This window comes from Misgurnus anguillicaudatus, chromosome 18, assembly GCF_027580225.2.
Source record: "Misgurnus anguillicaudatus chromosome 18, ASM2758022v2, whole genome shotgun sequence".
NCBI classification, from domain to species: Eukaryota; Metazoa; Chordata; class Actinopteri; order Cypriniformes; family Cobitidae; genus Misgurnus; species Misgurnus anguillicaudatus.
The window spans coordinates 36,815,065-36,837,494 of NC_073354.2; the positions used below are offsets into that span (position 1 = coordinate 36,815,065).

A 22,430-nucleotide genomic window follows, 5' to 3' on the forward strand; every position below is an offset into this window, starting at 1 on the left:
AACACCGGATCATCATCGGATCATCACCGGATCATCACGAGATCATCATCGGATCATCATCGGATCACCACCAGATCATCATCGATTACCACCGGATCATCACCAGCTCACCACCGGATCATCACCAGATCATCATCAGATCATCACCAGGGGCCTCATTTATAAAATGCTGCGTAAAAACCATCCTAAATTTGATCTTACGGTCATTTAACAAAAATGCGTACGTGTGATTCATAAACCAAACGTATGCGCAGAAAACGCGCGTACCCCTTTCAAATCTATCAATCGCAAATGAACTTGAACTTGTGCGCAGCTGAGCAGTTTCAGATCTCCACCTTTAAACGATGCCTAATTAATGTCACAGACATATAAAAGAGCACTTCTCAATGTTTAAACCCAATTTTCGAGCAGCAAGATTGGCTTATTTTCCAAAAACCTGCAGCAATCAGACAAGCAAAAGTGCGTACGTCTGCCCAGACCCTGACGTGGCGCTAAGCACTTTTCCACGTCAAAGGCAGTTTTTATAAATATGGACTTTGCCGTGGATTTTTGCCTACGCACACTTTACGATCAAATTTGTGCGTACGCACGGTTTATAAATGAGGCCCCAGATCATCATTGGATCTCCAACGGATCATAATTGGATCATCATCGGATCATCACCAGATCATCATCGGATCTCCAACGGATCATTGACGGATCATAATTGGATCATCATCGGATCATCACCAGATCATCATCAGATCATTACTAGAACATCACCAGATCATCACCGGATCTCCAACGGATCATCGACGGATCATAATTGGATCATAATTGGATCATCATCGGATCATCACCAGATCATCATCGGATCTCCAACGGATCATCGACAGATCATAATTGGATCATCATAGGATCATCACCAGATCATCATCGGATCATCACTGGATCATCACTAGATCATCCTCGGATCACCACCAGATCATCACAGATTATCACCAGATCATCACCAGATCATCACAGATTATCATCAGCTAATCACCAGATCATAATCGGATCAACACCGGATCATCATCGGATCATCACCAGATCATCATCGGATCACCACCAGATCATCATCGATTACCACCGGATCATCACCAGCTCACCACCGGATCATCACCAGATCATCATCAGATCATTATCAGATAATCACTGGATCATCCCCGGTTTATCACCGGATCATCACCGGATCATCACCAGATCATCACTAGATCATCATCGGATCAACACCGGATCATCATCGGATCATCACTGTGTCACCCCCCGGGGGCGGACCCGAATATGCTACTGGGCCACACCCCTCTTAACTCTTCCACCTCGAGGAGTTTCCCAAGACCACCCCAATGACCAGACAGACGAGTATACTATAATTAAAACAAGCTTTATTAAATATTTAAAAAGGGGAAAGGGGGAAGGGGAAAAGGGAACTTTAAAACTAATGTGGCTCTTCTTTGCCTCCAGGGCCACTTGGGGAAAAGACTGGGGGCCGGGGCTCTGGCCCAGCAACCCGTGGCGCGCTCCGCTTCTCCTGGAGGCAGAATCGAGCACAGTCAGACCAGGGCAAACACTCCACTGATGCTCGCAGCACCGGGGGATCCTCGTTCCCACACGGAGCTTCACTGGTTCAGGTAAGTAGTTGAGTGCCGGGGGATCCTCGTTCCCACACAGAGCTCCACTGGTTCAGGTAGGTAGTCGCTACAAGCACAGAACAGGTTATTCCACAGGTTGCGTTACTCCCAGTGCCGGGGGATCCTCGTTCCCACACGGAGCTCCACTGGTTCAGGTAGGTTGTTGCTATAAGTACAGAACAGGTTATTCCACAGGTTGCGTTACTCACAGTGCCGGGGGATCCTCGTTCCCACACGGAGCTCCACTGGTTCAGGTAGGTTGTTGCTATAAGCACAGAACAGGTTATTTCACAGGTTGCGTTACTCACAGTGCCGGGGGATCCTCGTTCCCACACGGAGCTCCACTGGTTCAGGTAGGTTGTTGCTATAAGCACAGAACAGGTTATTTCACAGGTTGCGTTACTCACAGTGCCGGGGGATCCTCGTTCCCACACGGAGCTCCACTGGTTCAGGTAGGTTGTTGCTATAAGCACAGAACAGGTTATTTCACAGGCTGCGTTACTCACAGTGCCGGGGGATCCTCGTTCCCACACAGAGCTCCACTGATTCAGGTAAGTAGTAGACGAAGCTCTCGTTGTCACACCCCGGGCACAAGGCTTGATTTTCTCTCTCTCCCTACAGGATTCAGGCCGCAACAGATGTCACCATCTCGTGTCTCGTCGGAGGCTGGGCAGTTCGAACGCTACAAGCACAGCATACGCACAGCAAGTCAAGCGTAAACACCATCAATCAGTGAAACTCACCCACAGCACTCTTATACCACGTCACGTGAATTTTAGATCGTCCTTGCCACCTGACCACGACGACCTCGAGAGATTGGTTGGGCAACAACTGGATCACACAAAGGAGGGAGAGATGTATGGTATTCACAGGCCCGGCGTGTCGGTTATCACTTCCCTGGCTCACCTGCACTTCCTCTTTCCCACAGGGCCACTGGCTTACTGGCGGCGGTGCTTCGTCCGTGCTTCTGGTCAACCGCGGCTCACCCACGCTCTCCTCTCCAGTGGGGCCAGGGACCTCACGAAACACAAGAACACACACCAGGGTAATTCTTCATACAAGACATTTGCAGAGAAGTATCACAGCGGTTACTCACGCTTGGTTGCCAATAACCTTTGTTCACGGTGCTCTCGATGGCTCTATGTCCACTCCTTCTCACGTAAACTCCACACTATCCCTTCGTCCGCTGACTGTCTCTTACTCTCTTCCCCAGGAGAGCGATCCGACCAGCGTGGTCCGTCTGCAAAGCAGCAACACAACGTACACAACGTATACCACAAAAACACCCCGTTTGATGTCTGCAAGGTGTTTTTATACCCTGACTCTTCTCCTTGTCAGCCTATTAACAACCGCTGTGTTAATTTGCCCCACCTGAGCGTGATCAGGCTTAATTTGACTTCGGGGAAACCCCGGAAATGCAATGTGGAAGCCGGGTTCCGCCCGTCGTCCAAATAAAATGTGGAAGCCGGGTTCCGCCCGTCGTTCATTTAAAACGTCACCTGTGACAACTGGATCATCACCAGATCATCATCGGATCATCACTGGATCGTCATCGGATTGTCACTGGATCGTCACCAGATCATCATCAGATCATCACCAGATCATAATTAGATCATCATTGGATCATCACCGGATCATTACTGGATCATCATCAGATAATCACCGTATCATTACCGGATTATCACAGGATCATCACCAAATCATCACTAGATCAACACCGGATCATCATCGGATCATCACCGGATCATCACCAGATCATCATCGGATCATCATCAGATCATCATCAGATAATCACTGGATCATCACCGGATTATCACCGGATCATCACCGGATCATCACCAGATCATCACTAGATCATCATCGGATCATCACCGGATCATCATTGGATTGTCACTGGATCGTCACCAGATCATCATCAGATCATCAATTCAATTCAATTCAATTTTATTTATATAGCGCTTTTCACAAGTGTTAATTGTTGCAAAGCAGCTTAACATGAGAAGATGTAGAGGAGAACACAGAAAATCAATAGATAATAAAAGAAGTAGAGAAAGCGGTTAAACCGTACAAGCAAGCATATTAATAATGTAACGTATACTGTAAAGTGCTAAGTTAAGCCAAAGTTGGCTGACTCTCCCTGGGATTAAAAACCCTCTAGGAAAAAAACCCAATGGGAAAAAGTCCTAGAAGGACAAAAACCCTTGGGAGGAATTAATATATATTTATATATATATATATAGAAACGGTAGGGATAGGAGGCGGGTAAGCGAATTAAACTGGTTTAGCCGGTGGTCGTTGGTCGGGCATCGGCTGGTCATCACGTTGAAGGACAGCCAGTGGATCAGTGATGCAATGATCTTCACAGCAACCGGAACTGGGTCTGTTTGTCTCATTGTCCTCGTGGTGGAGGACGAGACAGGGAGAGAAAAACAGAATTCTATTAGCGTAGGGGCCGTTCGCATGCAATGCAAGTGTCAAACATTATAGTGGTTCAAGTCGGCTCGGTTCCAGGCAGGCTAACTATTGCGGCAATAGTATATTACCCATATGAGGTATGTGAGTGCTTTGTTCTAGACAAACTAACTACTGCGGGAAATGTACATTTACTGGATCATAATTAGATCATCACCGGATCATCACTGGATCATAATTGGATCATCACCAGATCATCACGAGATCATCACCGGATCACTGGATCGTCACCAGATCATCATCAGATCATCACCAGATACTCATCAGATCATCACTAGATCATCATATATATATATATATATATATATATATATATATAAGAGTGCATTTGTTTCAAAAAAGATTTATAAACTTTTCATAAAAGTCTCATGTGCAACATAAAGTCATGTCTGTCATCATGTGAGAGAGAGAGAAAGAGAGAGAGAGAGAGAGAGAGAGAGAGAGAGAGATGCTGGAAATGAATTTTCATGAGTTGTGGTTTGATGTCTCGTGGGAGAGCCAGTAAGGAAACTTTATGGCACTTAATTGCACAGCATTCACATTCAGCATCCACAGAATCTCCCAGCAGAAATCAAGAGACAGTGTGGGTGTAAAATATGCAAATGAAATCCGATTCTTACCGTTAACATTCATGGGCACGAACTCTTACGAGGAACCGCGGTCACACAGGTCTGATGGTGTCAAGCAGCCGCAGAGCATCATGGGAAATGATTTATTCAGTAGGCTACTGTGTCCATTTAACAACACTTTATCATCCTGTACGCTTATTGATTCATTCATGGACCTGATTAAAGTTTCACTCACTGAACTCTCAAGAGTTTCTCCTGGAAAATCTCTCTATGTTCTGGAGGAACAGGAATCATCTTATCTGGATCAAGCTTGCACACTTTACACGCACACGGTCATCACAGCAGGAGTTAATAAAGATCCAGACAGATTTAATCATCATCATCATCATCATCATGAAGGAGAAACTCACTGGGGTGGTTTCCCAGACAGGGTTTATCCTAGTCCCAGACTAAATGCATGTTTGAACTGTTTTCATTTCAAAACACCTTGTACTGACATATATCTATGACATTGTGTTTTGTCTCAAGATGCATGCCAGTATTGTTTTTTTGTAAGGCATGTTTGTAAAAAACCTTAAATGTCCTAAAATAACTAAGTCCTAGTCCTGGATTAATCTAAACCCTGTCTGGGAAACTGACCCCTAATGTTCACCTGTCACCTGTATAATCTGTGTCTTCAGACGAGGAGAAACTCTTTTCTTATACTGTGTTTAAAGACTTTTAAAACGGATTCATTGATTGATTTTGTAAACATTTGTCTTTCAGATCAAACATGATCTCATTAATGTAAATCCATGTTTTATTTTATGGCACACATTATTCCAAAGGCCTCTGTGAATTTTTATATTATTTAATCTATTTATTTAATATAAATATACAAGCATCTAAAGATTTGTTTAAAATATTATCACACAAAAAAGATAAAACGATGGAATCTGAGCGGAAGTTTCTCTTTGTAAGAAATATCATTTTCATTTGTGTGCAATAACAGCAGCAAACATGAGATTAGTCTCATACACAAACATGTGTGTTTCCCAGCGGGACTCATTTAGTTCTTATTACAGAAAGCACAGCAGGGGTTTGTGTAGATAAGTCCAAACATTTAACAAAATCTGATCTGATATTCACCTTCAGACGTCCAGCAATTCATATCAAAGCCTGGGAGGATTAAGTTAATATGATTGAATGATTGTTAAACAAATATAAATAAATATAACTCTGTAATATTTCATACATGCTTTCATACTGGATGTTAAAAATGAATAAATACATAAAGAGTCTGAGAAAGATTGAACCTTTTTAATAAAGTATAACTAAGACCAAATGAACTCTATAATAACAACACATCAATTTTAATCAGACTTTAAACTTCAGTCAATCTATATTAAAAGTAGTTTATAATTGAATACAAAAATAATGAATAATATTTGTAGTAAAAACAGCTGTGTTGGGGATGTAAATTGACAACTTTTCTAAAGTTATGAAGACGTTCATGAACAAATCATTCAGTGTGCTAGTCTGAATCAATCTATATGATTCATTCAAATTGACTCTTCTGCTGCTGTATCATGATTCACTACAGACACTGTCTTTAATTGTCCTCATTAATCTAAATGAATTTAATGAATATGTGTATTGAGATCAGTTTTAAGTCGAGTTTTAAGTTTTAAATCAATAATGAAGCCATCATCAAATTCAGATTTGATCTCATATTGAGTTCAGATGAATGAAAGTCTCTCATCATCTGCGTCTGTGTAAAGATGAGATGCTTTGCTTTGAATCTTTCTCTTCATTGAGATGATATTACCTCATTTTAGACAACGGCTGTCAAATCATCTTTCCTTTATCTCACAGTTTAAAGCTCACGAACAACAACTGACAACAGACAACTCATTCTCAGAGACTTCATTCTCATCTCAATATGTTTGTGTATTTTAATGTTCATTAACCTGCATGTGTCTATAACTGTACCTGCAGTATTTTAGGAAATATCATGAATTTGATGTCAGAAACGCTGTTGATGAAGAACTAAAGCTGGTTTCTTTTGTTTCTCTGTTTATAATATTAATAAAAAAATGATATAATGATGTTTCACAATGCTAGTTTATTTTTTTAATATGATTTCATATGAGTGTATGTACAACATCTGGGTTATTTTTGACCCATAATGGGTAAATATTGGACAGAACACGTGCTGGGTTAAAAATGACCTATTGGGTATAATAAACCAGCAGTTGGGTTAATTTTTAACCCAGCACATGTTCTGTCCAATATTTAACCATTATGGGTCAAAAATAACCCAGACATTGTTAGAGTGTTTGGCAAAAAACTTTTAAAATGTTGTTTTAGAGCTCTGATGAGTTTTTTAGATTGAAATAGTTTGATTTACACCTCAGATCAGAGAAAGCCACAATGATAAACCTCACTGAAATGAGTCATTGACAGAAGGATTAACCTTTAACTAATGAACCTGTCAGAAAAACCCAACAGTCTTAACCCCTGTGTCCAAAACACTTCAGTCTGATCTATATGTGTGAAACCTGACCGGATAAAGGTCTTTAATTTAACTTCATCTATGACAAGTGTTTTCATTTAAACTACACTAAAGAACATCAGATTGTCTGATCTGTGACCTGTTGTTTGACTGATATGAGTTTGATCAATGTTAAAAACTTCTGTCCATCTGATGAGATCTTCTTCATCTCAACATTAAAGACACTTGAGAAACATCCACTGTCATGGAAGATGTCTGAAATCTCACATATTCATCAGTAAAATAAGTCTGGTTATGTTTTGTACAATGCTAGTACTGACACTGTTTGGCTGCTATAAATAACCCTGATGGTTATAACAAATGAAACATAGTTTTGCTACAGTAACCACATGATGTTTGTTTGATTCAATACTTCAAAAGACCATAATACAGCTTTACTCTCTGTTTAGGTACAACATTACAGTATACAACTATATTGAGTGTAAACCATTTAGGAGAAGTTTAAAGTAGGCAATACGGTCATGGATGCTGCGATGTACAGTAAGTCACGACTGAAAAGGTGTTATTATTAAGCACAAGTCAAACTGTAACCCCTTCAGCAGACATTTATTCATCATACAGTACAGCCACAAGTACCTTATTGCTTTCATTTAATGGTAACCACACCACTCAAATATTAAAGGGGACATATCATGAAAATCTGACTCTTTCCATGTTTAAGTGCTGTAATTGAGCCCCAGTGCTTCTGTCAACCTAGAAAATGTGATAAAGATCAACCCAGTAACTTAGTTTTGGTAAACCATTCTCTACAAGCATGTGAAAAAATAGGTTGTTGAAATTTGGCTCCCCTTGTGATGTCAGAAGGGGATCTTATTATAATAACCCCTACCCTTAATCTGCACTATCCAACCACAGCACTGCCATTTAGTGCAGAGATCAGCTCATTTGCATTTTAAAGGACACACCTAAAAACAGCACATTTTTGCTCACACCTACAAAGTGTCAATTTTAACATGTTATAATAAATGATCTATATGATATTTTGAGCTAAAACTTCATAAATGTACTCTGGGGACACCAAAGACTTATTTTACATTTTAAAAATAGTGATGTGAAATATCCCCTTTAAAGCAAAAATAATCTGTAAGAGCACAACTTTAATGACGTAAAATCAAATAGTCCCTGAGTGATTGTGAACAGCAACAGAATGTTTGACATACAGTATGTTTACATTTAACACGATCCCAGTCTGTCTGCCTGCCTGTCTGTTTTCCCCATCAACTCCCTATGGACTCAATCTCTCTCTATCCTGCACCTCCTCATCTTCAATCATCTTCACCCGCCAGTCATTCTCCCTCATCAACTCCATATTTAAGCTCAATCTGTTTTGTTATCGGGGCTATATTTATATTACGATGTTTTGTGTTCCTGTTTGATAGCCTGTATGTTTAAGTTCATTGTTTATTACAGTTCTTTTCTTATCTTGTATTCTCCGTCTCCTGGTCATCTTCAACATTGCTAAAGGTGCTGCGAGGTGATATCATATAAAACACAGCTGTTGACCAATGAGACTCGAGGACTGGAACTGAAGTGATCCTCTTCACAGGATTCATGAGAGTATTAAACATGACTGTATAAAAATGAAGCTGAAATCACAGTAACTCTTAACCTCACAGTAATTCTCTCTGTGAAGAATATAAAATGATTTTTACCTCTTGTGCTTTATTGGCTCCAATCTTCTTGGCTCTTTGTTGTTTTAGGGTTCAGAGATGTTTTGCCTGAGGTATCAAGACAAAGCTCTGGAGCTGAACGCTCAGACTGACCTCAGTAAAGAAGAAAACTGCAAGAGCATAAATCAACTCTTACAGTACAACCAGCAGAAGACTAAAGAATAAATAAATAAACTGTACAGAGTTACTGGAGAATGTGATGAATGTTCAGCATGTGTGTGTGTGTGTATATGTGTGTGTGTGCGTGTGTGTTTGTGTCTGGAATCATGGCTTTTCCTACCAGTGCAATGCAGATGACACACAACTCCAGTTGTTGTTCCACCCTGATGACTCCACGGTTTCTGTCAGTATCTCAGCCTGCCTGAGGGACATCTCACTCTGGATGAAGGATCATCATCTCCAGCTTAACCTTGCAAAGACGGAGCTGCTTGTCATATAGTCCAACCCTAAGATTCAGCACAACCTTTCCATTCAGCTGGGTTACTTGATCATCACGACTTCCAGGACCAGAAACCTAGAAGTGGTCATTGATGGTTAGCTTAGTTTCTCGAAGCATGTTGTCAGCACTGCTCGCTCTTGTAGATTAATTCTCTACAATATTAGGAAAATTAGATCTTTCCTAAATGAGCACGCTACGCAGGTCCTCAAGCTCTTGTCTTGTCCAGGTTGGCCTACTGCAATGCGCTACTGGCTGGACTTCCAGCCTGCACAACCAAACCCCTACAGATGATCCAGAACACAACCGCAAGAGTGGTCTTCAATGAGCCAAAGAGGATGCTCATCACTTCTCTCTTTGGTGCTGTTTACACCTGGCATTAACATGCATTTCATGCGTTTTGAGCTAGTCCACTTTCAACCACATTTAGAGGTAGTCGAAAACCCTTTCAATCAGATTGCTTTTGTAGTGTAAACGCACATGTGGTTGAATGTGCCACATGCGACCGCCTTCTCTCCACCCATTTATCTAATCTGAGGTACCGAACACAATGTTTTATGTCTTTTTTGACTTCTGGCACGAACACACGGTGAACAGCGCTATTTTTAGCCTTTCATTGATAAAACTAAAGCGGCTGATCTCTGTGTAGTTTTATGCAAGCATGTGAAAGTTGCACGATCTTACACGTACAAAACACTGTGCAGCAAGTTTACTTACAACACAAGCAGCAGACTCTGACATAATATTAGTTCACGTCCATATAAACTCATCATTACTCCCGGTTATTAAAGAGTTTTAAAGTCAAACTGAGTGTCATTGAAAAGTTATATCGATTTATATATAGTATATATACACACAAGGCAATCTGAGACAAAGATAAAAAATGTATGAGTTTTTACCTGCAACATGATGGGATAGATTTCTGTAGAAATCATGCACATTTACAATACAGCAATTCTAAAAACACATTCAAAAAGATCAAGGCAAAATCTTTTTTTTTATTATGAGCATGACTAAGAAAAAAAAAAACACACACAACAGGGCATGAATGTGTAAATGTCTCCATTATTTCATCTAACAAAGACCAGTCTGTCATCTTAAAATATATATCAAGACTGTTGTTAAAATAATTCAACATACACACAATACAACAGAACACAACACAACACAACATTTCACCAAAATAACTGCAATAATGTTTGATTGAAAATATTGTGTGATTAAAGTGAAGTGTTGAGTCCAGATCACAGCATCAGATCCGGTCTCATCTCATCTCATCTCATCTCATCTCATCTCATCAGGAGTTGCTTTCTCATCAGTATGTTGAATGTGTCTGAATGTGAAGAATGTTCAACAAGCTGTATTTCACCTGGAGTTAAAGTAAAACTTCTTTACTGGGTTTATTATTGACATTGGTTTATAGAAGGGGTTTATCAGTCTTAGTTAGATGAATGCTGTGAATGCAGTTTTATATAAAGGACACATCTGGACTCAACATCCATCTCATAAGAGCTCGGACGGACCGATGACGTCTGAACTCTTACATCTCAATGCAATATGAACACATGAACACATCTCTATAGATACAAACCTCAATTCATCATGACTGAAATCATTCGTAGCTGTATGAACTTACAGAGCAATAGATCTTAAATGAGTCTTTCTTCAATCACAATAGCACCTCATTGTAATCAGTCACAAAAGTAATGAAGGCTTTATTCACAGACAAAAGACTTTAAATGAAAATTCACAGAGAACATTTCATCTCAAACCCTAAACTCACTGAAATTAAGACAGATGAAACAAAAGACTGAGCTAGAAGAGGTCATGTTTGATTGTGAAAGGATTAAAAATAGAACAAGATAAAAAACAAACTGAAAAATTAACGTAAAAATAATAACATTGCAACACTGAAGCAACATAACAGGAAAGAAAAGACAAAATGGGCTCTTTGTACGTCGGTGCATGACATGCATTTCCAGTTAAAATCAGTGTGATCTATCTATCTATCTATCTATCTATCTATCTATCTATCTATCTATCTATCTATCTATCTATCTATCTATCTATCTATCTATCTATCTATCTATCTATCTATCTATCTATCTATCTATCTATCTATCTATCTATCTATCTATCTATCTATCTATCCATGTGTTGTTTAGGTGTCAATGCTTACAGAAATTCTGCTCCTATTCAAGACAAGATGAATAAAAAGATGTTTATAGTCAAGATGACTGCCAGTGGGAGACACTGAAATATGAGCGAGTCACTGTTGTAATTTCATTCTGCCTAATAAATTCAGTCAGACATTAAATAAAGTAAATGATGATCAACAACACTGATTTTGCTGCATAAGCATCAAAGCTTTTCATTTATATTTAATTAAGCTTTATTACAGAAGGGACACTAATACAATCTCATCCTGAAAGGCTTGTAAATGAATATCTATAACTAGATTTATTTTTTACAGAAATATATCTGTTGTGCTTACCTGTGCAAAAGCACCAAGATGCTGCTAAAATGGAACCATTCGTGTCGATCACGGCAAGGTCAAACCTGAACCATCGGTGAAGACCGCAGCACGGTCTGACCTCAACCATTGGCGACAACAGCGGCACGGCCCATTCCTGAAACCATCGGTGACAATCATGGCGCGGTCCAACCTGAACCATCGGTGATGACAACGGAACAGTCTGACCTGAACCATTGGTGACAACCACCAGACTAAAACATCTTCCTGTGACCCTGCATTGCTTTGAATAAAAATGTTTGCTAAATGCGTGAATGATGAGGGTGAGTGAGTGATATCAGAGTTTACTCGTGTGAGCTGTAAAACATCAGATGATCTCGGTTCCACTGTTACATTGAGCAGCAGGCAAACTGTGCATGAAAGTCAATCACTTATTTGAAATATTTTGTGACATTGTGTAAGAGACGAGAAAAAAAGAACAATTCTTTATGAATAAAGTGATTTTGTGTCTTTGTTGTGTATCATTAGATCAGCACTGAACACATACACATCATCATAAATGCTCCTCTGGCAAGAGCACAACATGTTTTAAAGCAATCCAGAAGTCCTTATGAGCATCAGAAGGTCTGCCAATAAACAAAACACTTCATCAGGCTTTTAAAAGCATCAAAATAAAGCAGGTGACGACAGCCAGAACCCAGAAACATCACCAAAAGTCATTTATTCAATTATAGCTGCAGGCTTGACAGTTTTTCTCAGTGGCTTTGGAGCATTTCTTCAATCATTCTTAAAATTTGGATGTCCAACATCATGGATGTCCTGCAAAAGTTTTTCTGCCACCACAATGTTTACAAGCTGTCCATGTGACCTATTGAGAAACTTTGAGTATATTTGATGTTGTGATGTTGAATATATTTTGTAAGCAAAACAAGATGAGATATTTAGATAATGTGTTTGTTTTGAATGATACATGAAAGCATCTGTATTAAACTTCTCGTGTGTATTGTTAGTAGAATAAATGTCTTCATCTGCTGATGTGATCACTTTAGTTTTTAAATCGATGTCTCTTGTTAAACCTGATCTATATGTGCAGTCCTGTGCAGACTGAAGAAGCTCAACACACACAGAATTAAAACTTCACGCTCCACCGTACACGCACATCAATATTGAGAAGAAGAAAGCTTTAACTTTAAAATAAACTGTTGTTATGGACGGTTGGGTCAAACAGGAGTTCATCTATTGATCTTTTGCATCATACCTACAGGTGCCATCACAATTATATAGCTGCACAAACATAAACAAACAACTAAAGCTCTCAAAGCACAGCGTCTCCACGACATGGCGGCAGCAGAAGCAAGAATTATTAAAGTGTCATAATCCTGTCATAGTAATTCATAGTTCATGTGGCAGGATCATGGCGGTACCCATGTTTTGTGTGCAGCACATGGCCTTTTGTTTGGGTAGTGTGCTGCCGTGTCTTGTCTCTGCCCCGCCCCCTCAATGTGATTTTCAAAGCAGAACTTTTGAATATACAGATGAAATATTGCTGCTATTCCAGAGCCAAATCAAAGAGTCTGAGGATTGATGAACCTTATGGATTGCTAAGCCATTATCATACGACTACGACTACGACTACAACACTCAAACAAACCAAAACATACAAAACGATTCAACACAGCACAGACCACACTGGGGTCTTAAATAGGAAAACTAAACAAGATAACGAGGGAAGGTCATGTGAGAGGAGTTAACCAATAATTAATAATAAAATAATGAGGAAACAAAGGGGCGCAGCAGCACACTACCCAAACAAAAGGCCATTTGATGCCACACAACACATGGGTACTGCCACGATCCTGCCACATAAACTATGAATTACTATGACAGGATCATTACACTTTAATTCTTGCTGTAGTATAGTTGCTGCTGCTGCCATGTCGTAGAGACGCTGTGCTTTAAGAGGCGTAACATTTCCATTACACGCTTAAAGTACTACATATACACTGAATAGACTTCATACATTCACTTTGTTAGTATGTATATGTACATATTAGTAATCTAGAAATACAAGAAGAAAGATTTAAAGTCACTTTTGGGACACAAATGTAAAATAGCTTTCTTTATTTTTCATCCTTAGTTGCAAGAATGACACAAAATGGATGATAGTCGAAAGAAATAGAAGTGAAATGATTGGATATTAATCAGAGCAGAAGGATTGTACAGTACAGTCAATAGAGATGATTTCACTGTAGACCAGAGAAGAAAACCCAATTCATTTTCATTGAGATTGATTTGAGCGACAGATCATAGAGTTTTGTATTTCTCAACCATCCCAGAGGAACACCAACACTACAACACATTCACTTTATATTCAAACATTCATCAGCTCAGACTCCAAGATGGGAAATAATGGGGTCAGATGTAAAGTCCTCCAGGAACAGAGCTGAGAAACGCTATAAATAATCCAGTGACTCCCGTAAAACTCATGAAATCTGTCATTCAAATACAAACTCAACTATAAACACTAGAATGATTGATTGAATGAATGTGAATGACAGAAACACAGATGGGTGTACAGTTTGTTTGGTCAACACTACATGTAGATGCGTTTCCAGATTTGCTGATATGAAACTGAAACATATTTTCCTCCATTGTAAAAAATCTTTGATGCTCTCATTTTTTTTGTTGAATTAACTAATAGTATTTATCTTGACTACAGATGAGATACTTATAAAACATAATTGAAAATTAAACTTCTCTCTTGTCAATGTTATTTGTAAATCTGAGTTGATTCAACAAAATAATTTAAGGCAGCAAAGATTTTTTTATCGTATCATTAAACATTACATCGACTGATGTTGGTAGGTTTACTAATATCTTATCCACCACAGGCATTATTTTTAACCGAAGGAGACGTAAGAGTATTATCCAAACATTATTGCCAAGAAAGCCTTTTAGGAGCTTTTTGGTGTTTCTTGGATATTTATAGTTATTAGTAATTATTATCCTAATTATTTTAAACCAAAAGAGATGTAGGGGTATTATCCAAACATTATTGGAAAGGAAAACCTCTTATAGTTGTGAGCAGACACGTATTGAGGTGTTTCTGGAAGACACCGCTTCATCTGCAAATAATACTTTTATCAGATGAAATGTGAATAAACTCTTTCCATTTTAGTTTTGTGAAATAAAACCTTTTCTGAATTGCCTGAAAAATCACCTCATGCGATTTTGTGATATGGGAGTATTTGTGAAATTGACATGTTTTGGCCGTCAATTGCGTGAAATTTAAAGAGTAATGGAAACGCAGCTACTGTTACTCCACCACAACCACATCAACTCCAGTCGGTCTCCATACGTCTGTCTGCATTATATCAATAAAATAAACCAGTAACAGCAAACTACAGCATGTTGATAGGAGTGACTTAAACCCATGGAGTTATGATTGAATAGATTTACATGTGCTGTGTGTACTGTATTGGTAAATAATCTGAATGACACATACTGATGCTGGATTAGGATCCAGTCAAGAGAGTGAATTAAGATGATATTGTGTAATGTAAAGTTTTGTATCAGTCATTCTACTCTGATTTACCGACACACAATACACAATACAGTACATACATGTGACCTGCTCCACGTAAAGTACTGAAGATCAGATTAGAATTATAAATCAATGACAATTCAGCTGACTGCAGCTTTAAACCTTTTGAAATAAAATACTACATTATGATCGGAGATGTTATAACCTGATGACAGTGTAATGCATGTTTCCATTAATAAAGCACCACTGAGGTACAAACGCTTCACTTTTTTGTGTTAATCCATGGAAGAAGAAGATAAGAGATCTCAGATGACATCTATACCAGCTCTGGACTCTGGTCCGGATCCGCACCGGAGCTGCTATCTGGGTTTTCACCATCCGCACTCCTAAAAATAAAGGTGCTTCACTATGTTCGGTTGCTCAAAAAATCATTCAGTCAAAGAATCTTAGAAGAAATATTTCTATCATAGTTTTTTATAATCTTAATATGTTCAAAGTTTTTTTATGGAACATTATTAAGCCAAAAATGACCCTTTATGGCATCATGAACAGTGTTGGGTTAACTAGTTACTAAGTAATTAGTTACTGTAATTTAATTTGTTTTTCTTTGAAAAAGTAAAGTAAATTACAGGAAAAATAAGAGTAATCCCTTAATGAGAGTTACTTCTGATGTAATTTAAGTAAATTCTGTATATGGACTGTACATCAAGGATTTAGCATCAACATTTAGGGCCCTATTTTAATGATCTAGGCGCATTGTCTAAAGCACACGGTCTATACGGGCGTGTCCAAACCCACTTTTGCAAATTTAATGTTGGTAAAAATGGTTTATGCGCCAAGCGCATGGCTTAAAAGGGTTGTTCCTATTCTCGTAATGAGAAATGGGTGTGTTTTGGGCGTAACGTGCAATAACCAATAAGAGTCTCAGCTCTCATCCCCTATAAAAGCCAGTTGCACCTGGCGCCATGCTTAATCCCTATTTAGAAAGCGGAATTTTAAACTGAAAAACTAAGCGGAGGAAGAAGATCCCCAGTTTAAGAATAATGTAAAAAAAATTGTGTTGTTTTTATTTGTATTGAAATTATTATTTTTTTAATTAAAACCTTTAAAAGCCGTTTTCTTTCAGTCATGGAAGTACAAATAGCAGGCTTTTAATTGCTGTAAATGTATTGATATCCTACATAATCATTGTAATCTCATAAAATAATTTGCAGGCAAATGTTTGTACTCTAAAAATACAAAAAAAGATTTACAAAGGTGCGGAGAGCCGAAGCGTTTCAGCACTCGGACAGCGCCATGTTTTTTTTAAAGCATTACTTAAAATGTTTCTCTTACCACCATATCCACAGGTACAGAGGTACAGAGTCATCATATACAATAAATACGTGTGGTAGCATTTAAAAACATTTAAAAATAGATGCATTTGTTTAAAGCAAAGCATTTATTTACTTACCAGGCTACAGGTGAAGCAGCTCTTAAAGTCTTCTAACTACTCATAATCAGTTCTCATTTATGTCCAAGAGACTCAATAATAGTCTTTTACATTTCAATCCTTTAATGTTTCATATTTAAAAGTGTTTTTGTGCTGCTGTGCATTCATGTATGTGATAAGCAAACACGGGTTGCTTAAAATAGGCGCATATTTCTAACGCGCTCTTTAAATAACAAAAACAACATTGACTTTAGACTTTAGACCAGGTTTAAGTTGGTCAATGGTGTAGTCTATTTTAGTTGCCTCAAAATAGCAACGCGCCAACAATGCGCCTGAACACACCAGAACGGGCGCAACATTGGGCGCAAATGCATTAGCTATTTAAACAACGTGGCGCTAAACATGAAAATTATCATTGCACTGGGTTGAAACTACGCCGGGTGTATGATACGGGCCTTAAAGTCTATTTTAAAGTTTAATGTTTTTTTTTATAAATCTTTTTTCACTTTAAATACTTATAGGAATAATGGTAACATTCAATTCTCACTATTAACCAGTTGGTTATTAGCAATTAATTAATATTAATGACATATTGTCTGTTTATTAATACTTAATAAGCTCCTACCAATCCTTAACAACTACTTTACTAAGTATTAATAAGCAGTTAATATGAGTATATTGAGCCAAAAGTAGTTAATAGTTAATACGAGAATTGAAACCTTAAAAAGTGTGAGCAGAATAATTGATGTACTTTAATATGATTTATTTCAGCTGTTTCAAGCCTATCTTTGTATCATTTACTAAATAGGATTTATTCATTAGTAATAAGTCATTTAATACTTTTTGGAGGGAGTCATTTGTACAGTAATCTGATGACATGATTGAAGATGTCATTAGTAAATAGAAATTAATTACTTTTTTGAGTAACTTACCCAACGCTGATCATGAAGCACCTTTACTTATAGGACTGTGTCTGGTATAAATCATTTATTTATTACTTATTTCATAAGTGTACATTTTTGTGTAACAAATTATATTCATTATATATCTGAACATTACATAAAAAAAGATAAAGCAATGCACATATAAACAGCGAGAGATGTTGAAACTAAATGACCCGAGCTGACGTTAAGATGAAACCCAGTCCAGCGTGTGATGTAAACTAAAGATGAACTTCATTTCTTCAGCTTTACATGGAAACGGTCACATATACGATTTAAAAGAAAAACTGCATTTAAATGTTGTGCTTCATTGATTTCTACATAGAAACCTGAATGAACAGATCGGCTTTACATATACAGCTGAACGATTACTGCCGCCCGGTTTTGATATTTTAACAATGCAAGGGAAACGACAAGAAATCAGTCAAACATTTCAACAGAAATAAGAAGTAACGCGACACAGTTTGTCAAAACATTTTCATAACACAACGTACGTAAATCTTTTCTTCATAATTTTTTGTTTCATTTACAACATCGTTATTAAAAACCATCTGTTGGAGCGTTCAGGTAGACGACACTGCAAAGTTTGTGTGTAAAAGCTGAAACACATTCAGGAGGATAGAGTAATAAAATAGTATTATAATTATGAATATTAGTTGTTTGTTTTCTCTCATTGTTCAGTATTGTATGAAGGGTGAAGATGGTGACAGCAGGATTGAGTTTATAACTGCAGTTCTCTGTTGATCTCATCTCTGGTTTTCAGTAAAGGTTTATCCACATTAAGATGGATTTCAGGCCGGTCCTCCATTCAGCTGTTTGTTGTGCCTTCTGTGTCCCAGCACTTAAGGGGCGATATATATATAAATGTGTATAAAATAGCCCATAGATGATGCTAGAAACATGAACGGTCAGGCTCACAGATGGGGTTTTAACCTGAAGGCACTTCTTTTATAATGGCAGAGATTCTGAAGACAGAAGTGATGGAGTCGTGGATCTTCTGCAGATGTGTGCACAGTGTCAGGCTGCTACTGATGTTGGGATATAAAGTAAAGTCTTACCAGCGTTGAAGCCAAAGTAAAACAACGTTAAAAATCAAAAGTAGATGATGATGATGGGAGGACGAGGAGAAGCAGAGTGTCTCTCGGGAGGATTGAATCGAAACCAAATAAGTGATTTGATGATGAAGCACAGGGAGGAAGGAATCGTTCGTGAGATTCTTCTTTCTTAAATCTTTACAGTCAGATGGTGAATTTGTCATTGTGCTTTTCTGACTGTTCTCAGGTCAGTGTTTAAAGCCTCGCTCTCCTTAAATTGTTCTCCTGAGATCATCTTACCCAACTCTTTCATCAGAGAGAGAGACGTCAGCGAATCTTTATTACTTTTCTGTGTAGGTTTGTATTTGTGTCATGGATTTATTCCACGTGGAGCCGCGGCCTTGTGCCTCTCAGCAGTCTGAAAGCGTGAATCTTTGGTGATTAAATATTAAAAGATGCATTTCCAGGCTTTTCTCATGTGGTACGTCACCTCTGATGAAAGAAAATACTAGTAAAAAACAGTGTGCCGCACAATGGCCATATACTGAAGACTTTGTGTGAAGCTTTTCCTCTGATAGCTGCAGAAGATAAAAGAGACAGATATGAGATTTAACGAAATAACACCAGCGTCCTCTTTCAGATATACGCTGTCATTCTTCGTGGAAATGCATAAAATATATCTATACTGTAGAGGGAGCTTTTTGACTTTGGCTCTATCATTCAAAAAAGATTTAAGTTAGATGAATCATTTTTTATACAATCAACATACACATCTCTGCTACAAATCAACACTTAAAGTGACACTTCACCCATTTGCATTAAGCTTTGTATAGTTAGAACTCCAGTCATGTTTTTGAATGGTTGTGCATCATTTTTTCAGTTGCCACTGAAAGAGGAGAAAAACAATTTTCAGTGTTGCACTTCCTTCTTTCAATGATGTAAAAATCATCATTTTGCATCATTGAAAGAAGGAAGTCTAATATCTTTGTTGACGGGGTGAGACTAAAAACACCCCTTTTCTCTGTCAAATAGGCACCAAATGTATGTTACATTTTGACTACAAATATGATGCACTTTCAATAAAGATTAATGTTTCTACGGATGAAATGCTCCTTTAAAGTCAACACTTACCGTTATCATACAATTACATTGTAAAGGACAGGAGTGCAAACGGGTTTGTTGTAACACCTGCTAGAATATTTAGTTATATTCTATACACTAAATGTGGATATTGTTTCTATATCTGCTTATAATAGATAAATATCCACACATTCATCCATCCATCATCCTTCATCTAACCATCCGTCTATTATGCAGCAATGTATATAAATGCATATGCATGAAAAAAATGATAATAGTGAGTTATTTCCTCTGATATTGTATTAACAGTTATCATTATGATTGTTTTCATTACATTATCATGGTCTACCCGAGGCTTCATTGTAACCAGTGTTGGGGTAATGCATTATAAGTAATGTGCATTACGTAATAATATTACTTTTCTGAGATAACAAGTAAAGTAATGCATTACTTTATAAATGTACATATAAATATTTGAGTTACTTTAAAAAAAAGTAACACAAGTTACTTTTCAGTTTAATTAATTCAATGTAAAAAACTGAACGTATTAACTTAGATTTATGCACTCTATGCATACGTGTCTAAGTGAGAAGAGTTTGAGTCAGAAACAGAGATGGCAGGCCAGAGTTTGACATTTTTGCGATGGAAATATGCAATTTCTGAATGCAGAACTTCTTAGTCATAAAAAAACCTGCAAGGTCTGAAAGAGATCAAGTCTCAGCCAAGTAAGAAAAAGTAACGCAAAAGTAACATAAGCATTACTTTCCATGTAAAGCAACTAAGTAACGCAATTAGTTACTTTTTGGGAAGTAACTTAGTATTGTAACACATTACTTTTAAAAGTAACTTTACCCAACACTGACTAACCCTGCTGTGTAAAAATGTTTTCAATCCCAGCTATCAGTCAAATTGGTGTTATGTTTTAGTTAACAAGACAGAGATTAAAATAATATAAGGTTGGATTTGGTGTCTTACACACCCAACTCGGAAATAAAAAAATCATAAGATGAAGAAATTTACTTTCAAAAACACTCTTTGTTCAAGATCTTACCCAAAACACATCAAAACTTTACACAAATTCAAAGGAGATCTTCTGACAGTAAGAGAAAAAGACCAAAAGCAGATTGATCGGCCCTGTGGAAATACATTATGTGTTACAATTAACCCTTCGTTTGTTTGTGCCCTGCCCACCATTATATATATATAAAATGTAATTTTGTGTTGATTTTGTGTTAAAATAAAACAAAAGTTGTGTTAATAGTAACACAAAATGTGTTGTTTCAATAATAACACAGAGATGGGTGCAGAATCAACACTAATGTGTTGTTTTTAACACATCTGTTCAATGTATGAAGAGATTTCCATCCAGTATTATAGTTATGTGGGGAGATCTGTTGGGATACTGTGAGTTAAAATCCTGATTAAAAATAAATGATTAAAAATGATTACTGAGAGAGAGAGATTTCTCCAGCGGCAGAGACTGAACACACAAACTGTATTTCTGTTATCCGCCATCATTTCATTTTTTCTCACTGTTTGTTCGAGTAATTACAAAGCTCTCCTGTACAAAATGTGGTTGCCATGTGCACGCAATTATGGGCTGGTTACCATGGAGATAGACATTTAATACATACGATTGGATGGTGGGTCAGGACACTGCCCCTCCTCGAGAGTGACATCATCGATGGCTATGTCCCCTTCGATACCTGGACCACGAATGCCTTCAAATATGACCTGTGTGTTGAATGGAATCATTGTCATATCATCATACATCACTCATTCTGTGCCATTATTACATCACTACAAATAAATCATGCATCACATTCCTCACATATAAACTGAGGTGAATCTATGAGACTTTTGTGTTTAAGAATAGATCAGCATGTAGACGGGCAACTCTTTTTATTTTATAGCCTACATGAGAATCTCTGTAGTGAATAAACCGTCTGACCTGGAAAGATGAAAGTGGATGAATGGTAATTTTGGCTTGTCTCCAGCGATCCCCTTGACTCCCACTGAGGGACCAAACCGGCCCGGTGTCTGAGCTCGACTGACCTTTCTGCTTCATAAAAGCATTCAATGTACCTGTGGAAAAAAATCATCAATCGCTTTAATCCAACAAAAGAGAAATCTGATTGGATAATGAAGTGGGGGTGTGTCATCTATCAGACTGAAGTGAGTTTGCAGTGCATTATGGGAGATTTACTACAGTAAATGTAGACACAAGCAAATAATCTGTTCACCTATAAGTTATCATGAGCGACCACGTCCCTCGTAATATTTAAGAAAGAGATGAAACCTTTATTTATTTTGTTTATTTTAAATCAGGATTTTCTCTGAACCTTTACTGAAACTCAATTTGTTCTCATGTCAGGATGAATCATTTCATTGATTTCTGGACTTTATAAAAAAGCATCTGCTGAAAAAAAATGTATGCAATGTGAGATCAGGAGGCAGAAGAGTTTTAATATTCAGAGACAAATAAAAGCATCTATAGAGATCAATCTGACCACATGATGTGTTTTTTAAAGAAATTTTTCAGAATCATTTTAATTTCAGATTCTGATGTTGCA

At 37.7% G+C, this 22,430-nt stretch overlaps 1 protein-coding gene and 1 long non-coding RNA gene across 5 annotated transcripts in view; both read right to left on the minus strand.

Moving 5' to 3' along the window:
* Positions 1-1,389: 1,389 nt before the first annotated feature.
* On the minus strand, positions 1,390-3,160 carry LOC129421049 (uncharacterized). The gene is made up of 2 exons (XR_012358469.1): positions 1,862-3,160; positions 1,390-1,719 (listed from the first exon to the last, which is right to left on the minus strand). It is a non-coding gene; the product is annotated as an uncharacterized lncRNA (long non-coding RNA).
* A 14,614-nt stretch (positions 3,161-17,774) lies between these two features.
* The window catches only part of LOC129429437 (MAM domain-containing glycosylphosphatidylinositol anchor protein 2), a 105,987-nt gene continuing 101,331 nt past the window's right edge, over positions 17,775-22,430 (minus strand). For all 4 annotated transcript variants that reach the window (XM_055186137.2, XM_073856429.1, XM_055186139.2 and 1 more), the window contains exons 15-17: positions 21,809-21,942; positions 21,492-21,591; positions 17,775-19,355 (exon numbers count right to left, since the gene is read on the minus strand). In XM_055186137.2, coding sequence (XP_055042112.2) covers positions 19,264-19,355; positions 21,492-21,591; positions 21,809-21,942 — 326 coding nt within the window. In that variant the 3' untranslated portion in view covers positions 17,775-19,263. The remainder of the gene's footprint in view (positions 19,356-21,491; positions 21,592-21,808; positions 21,943-22,430) is intronic.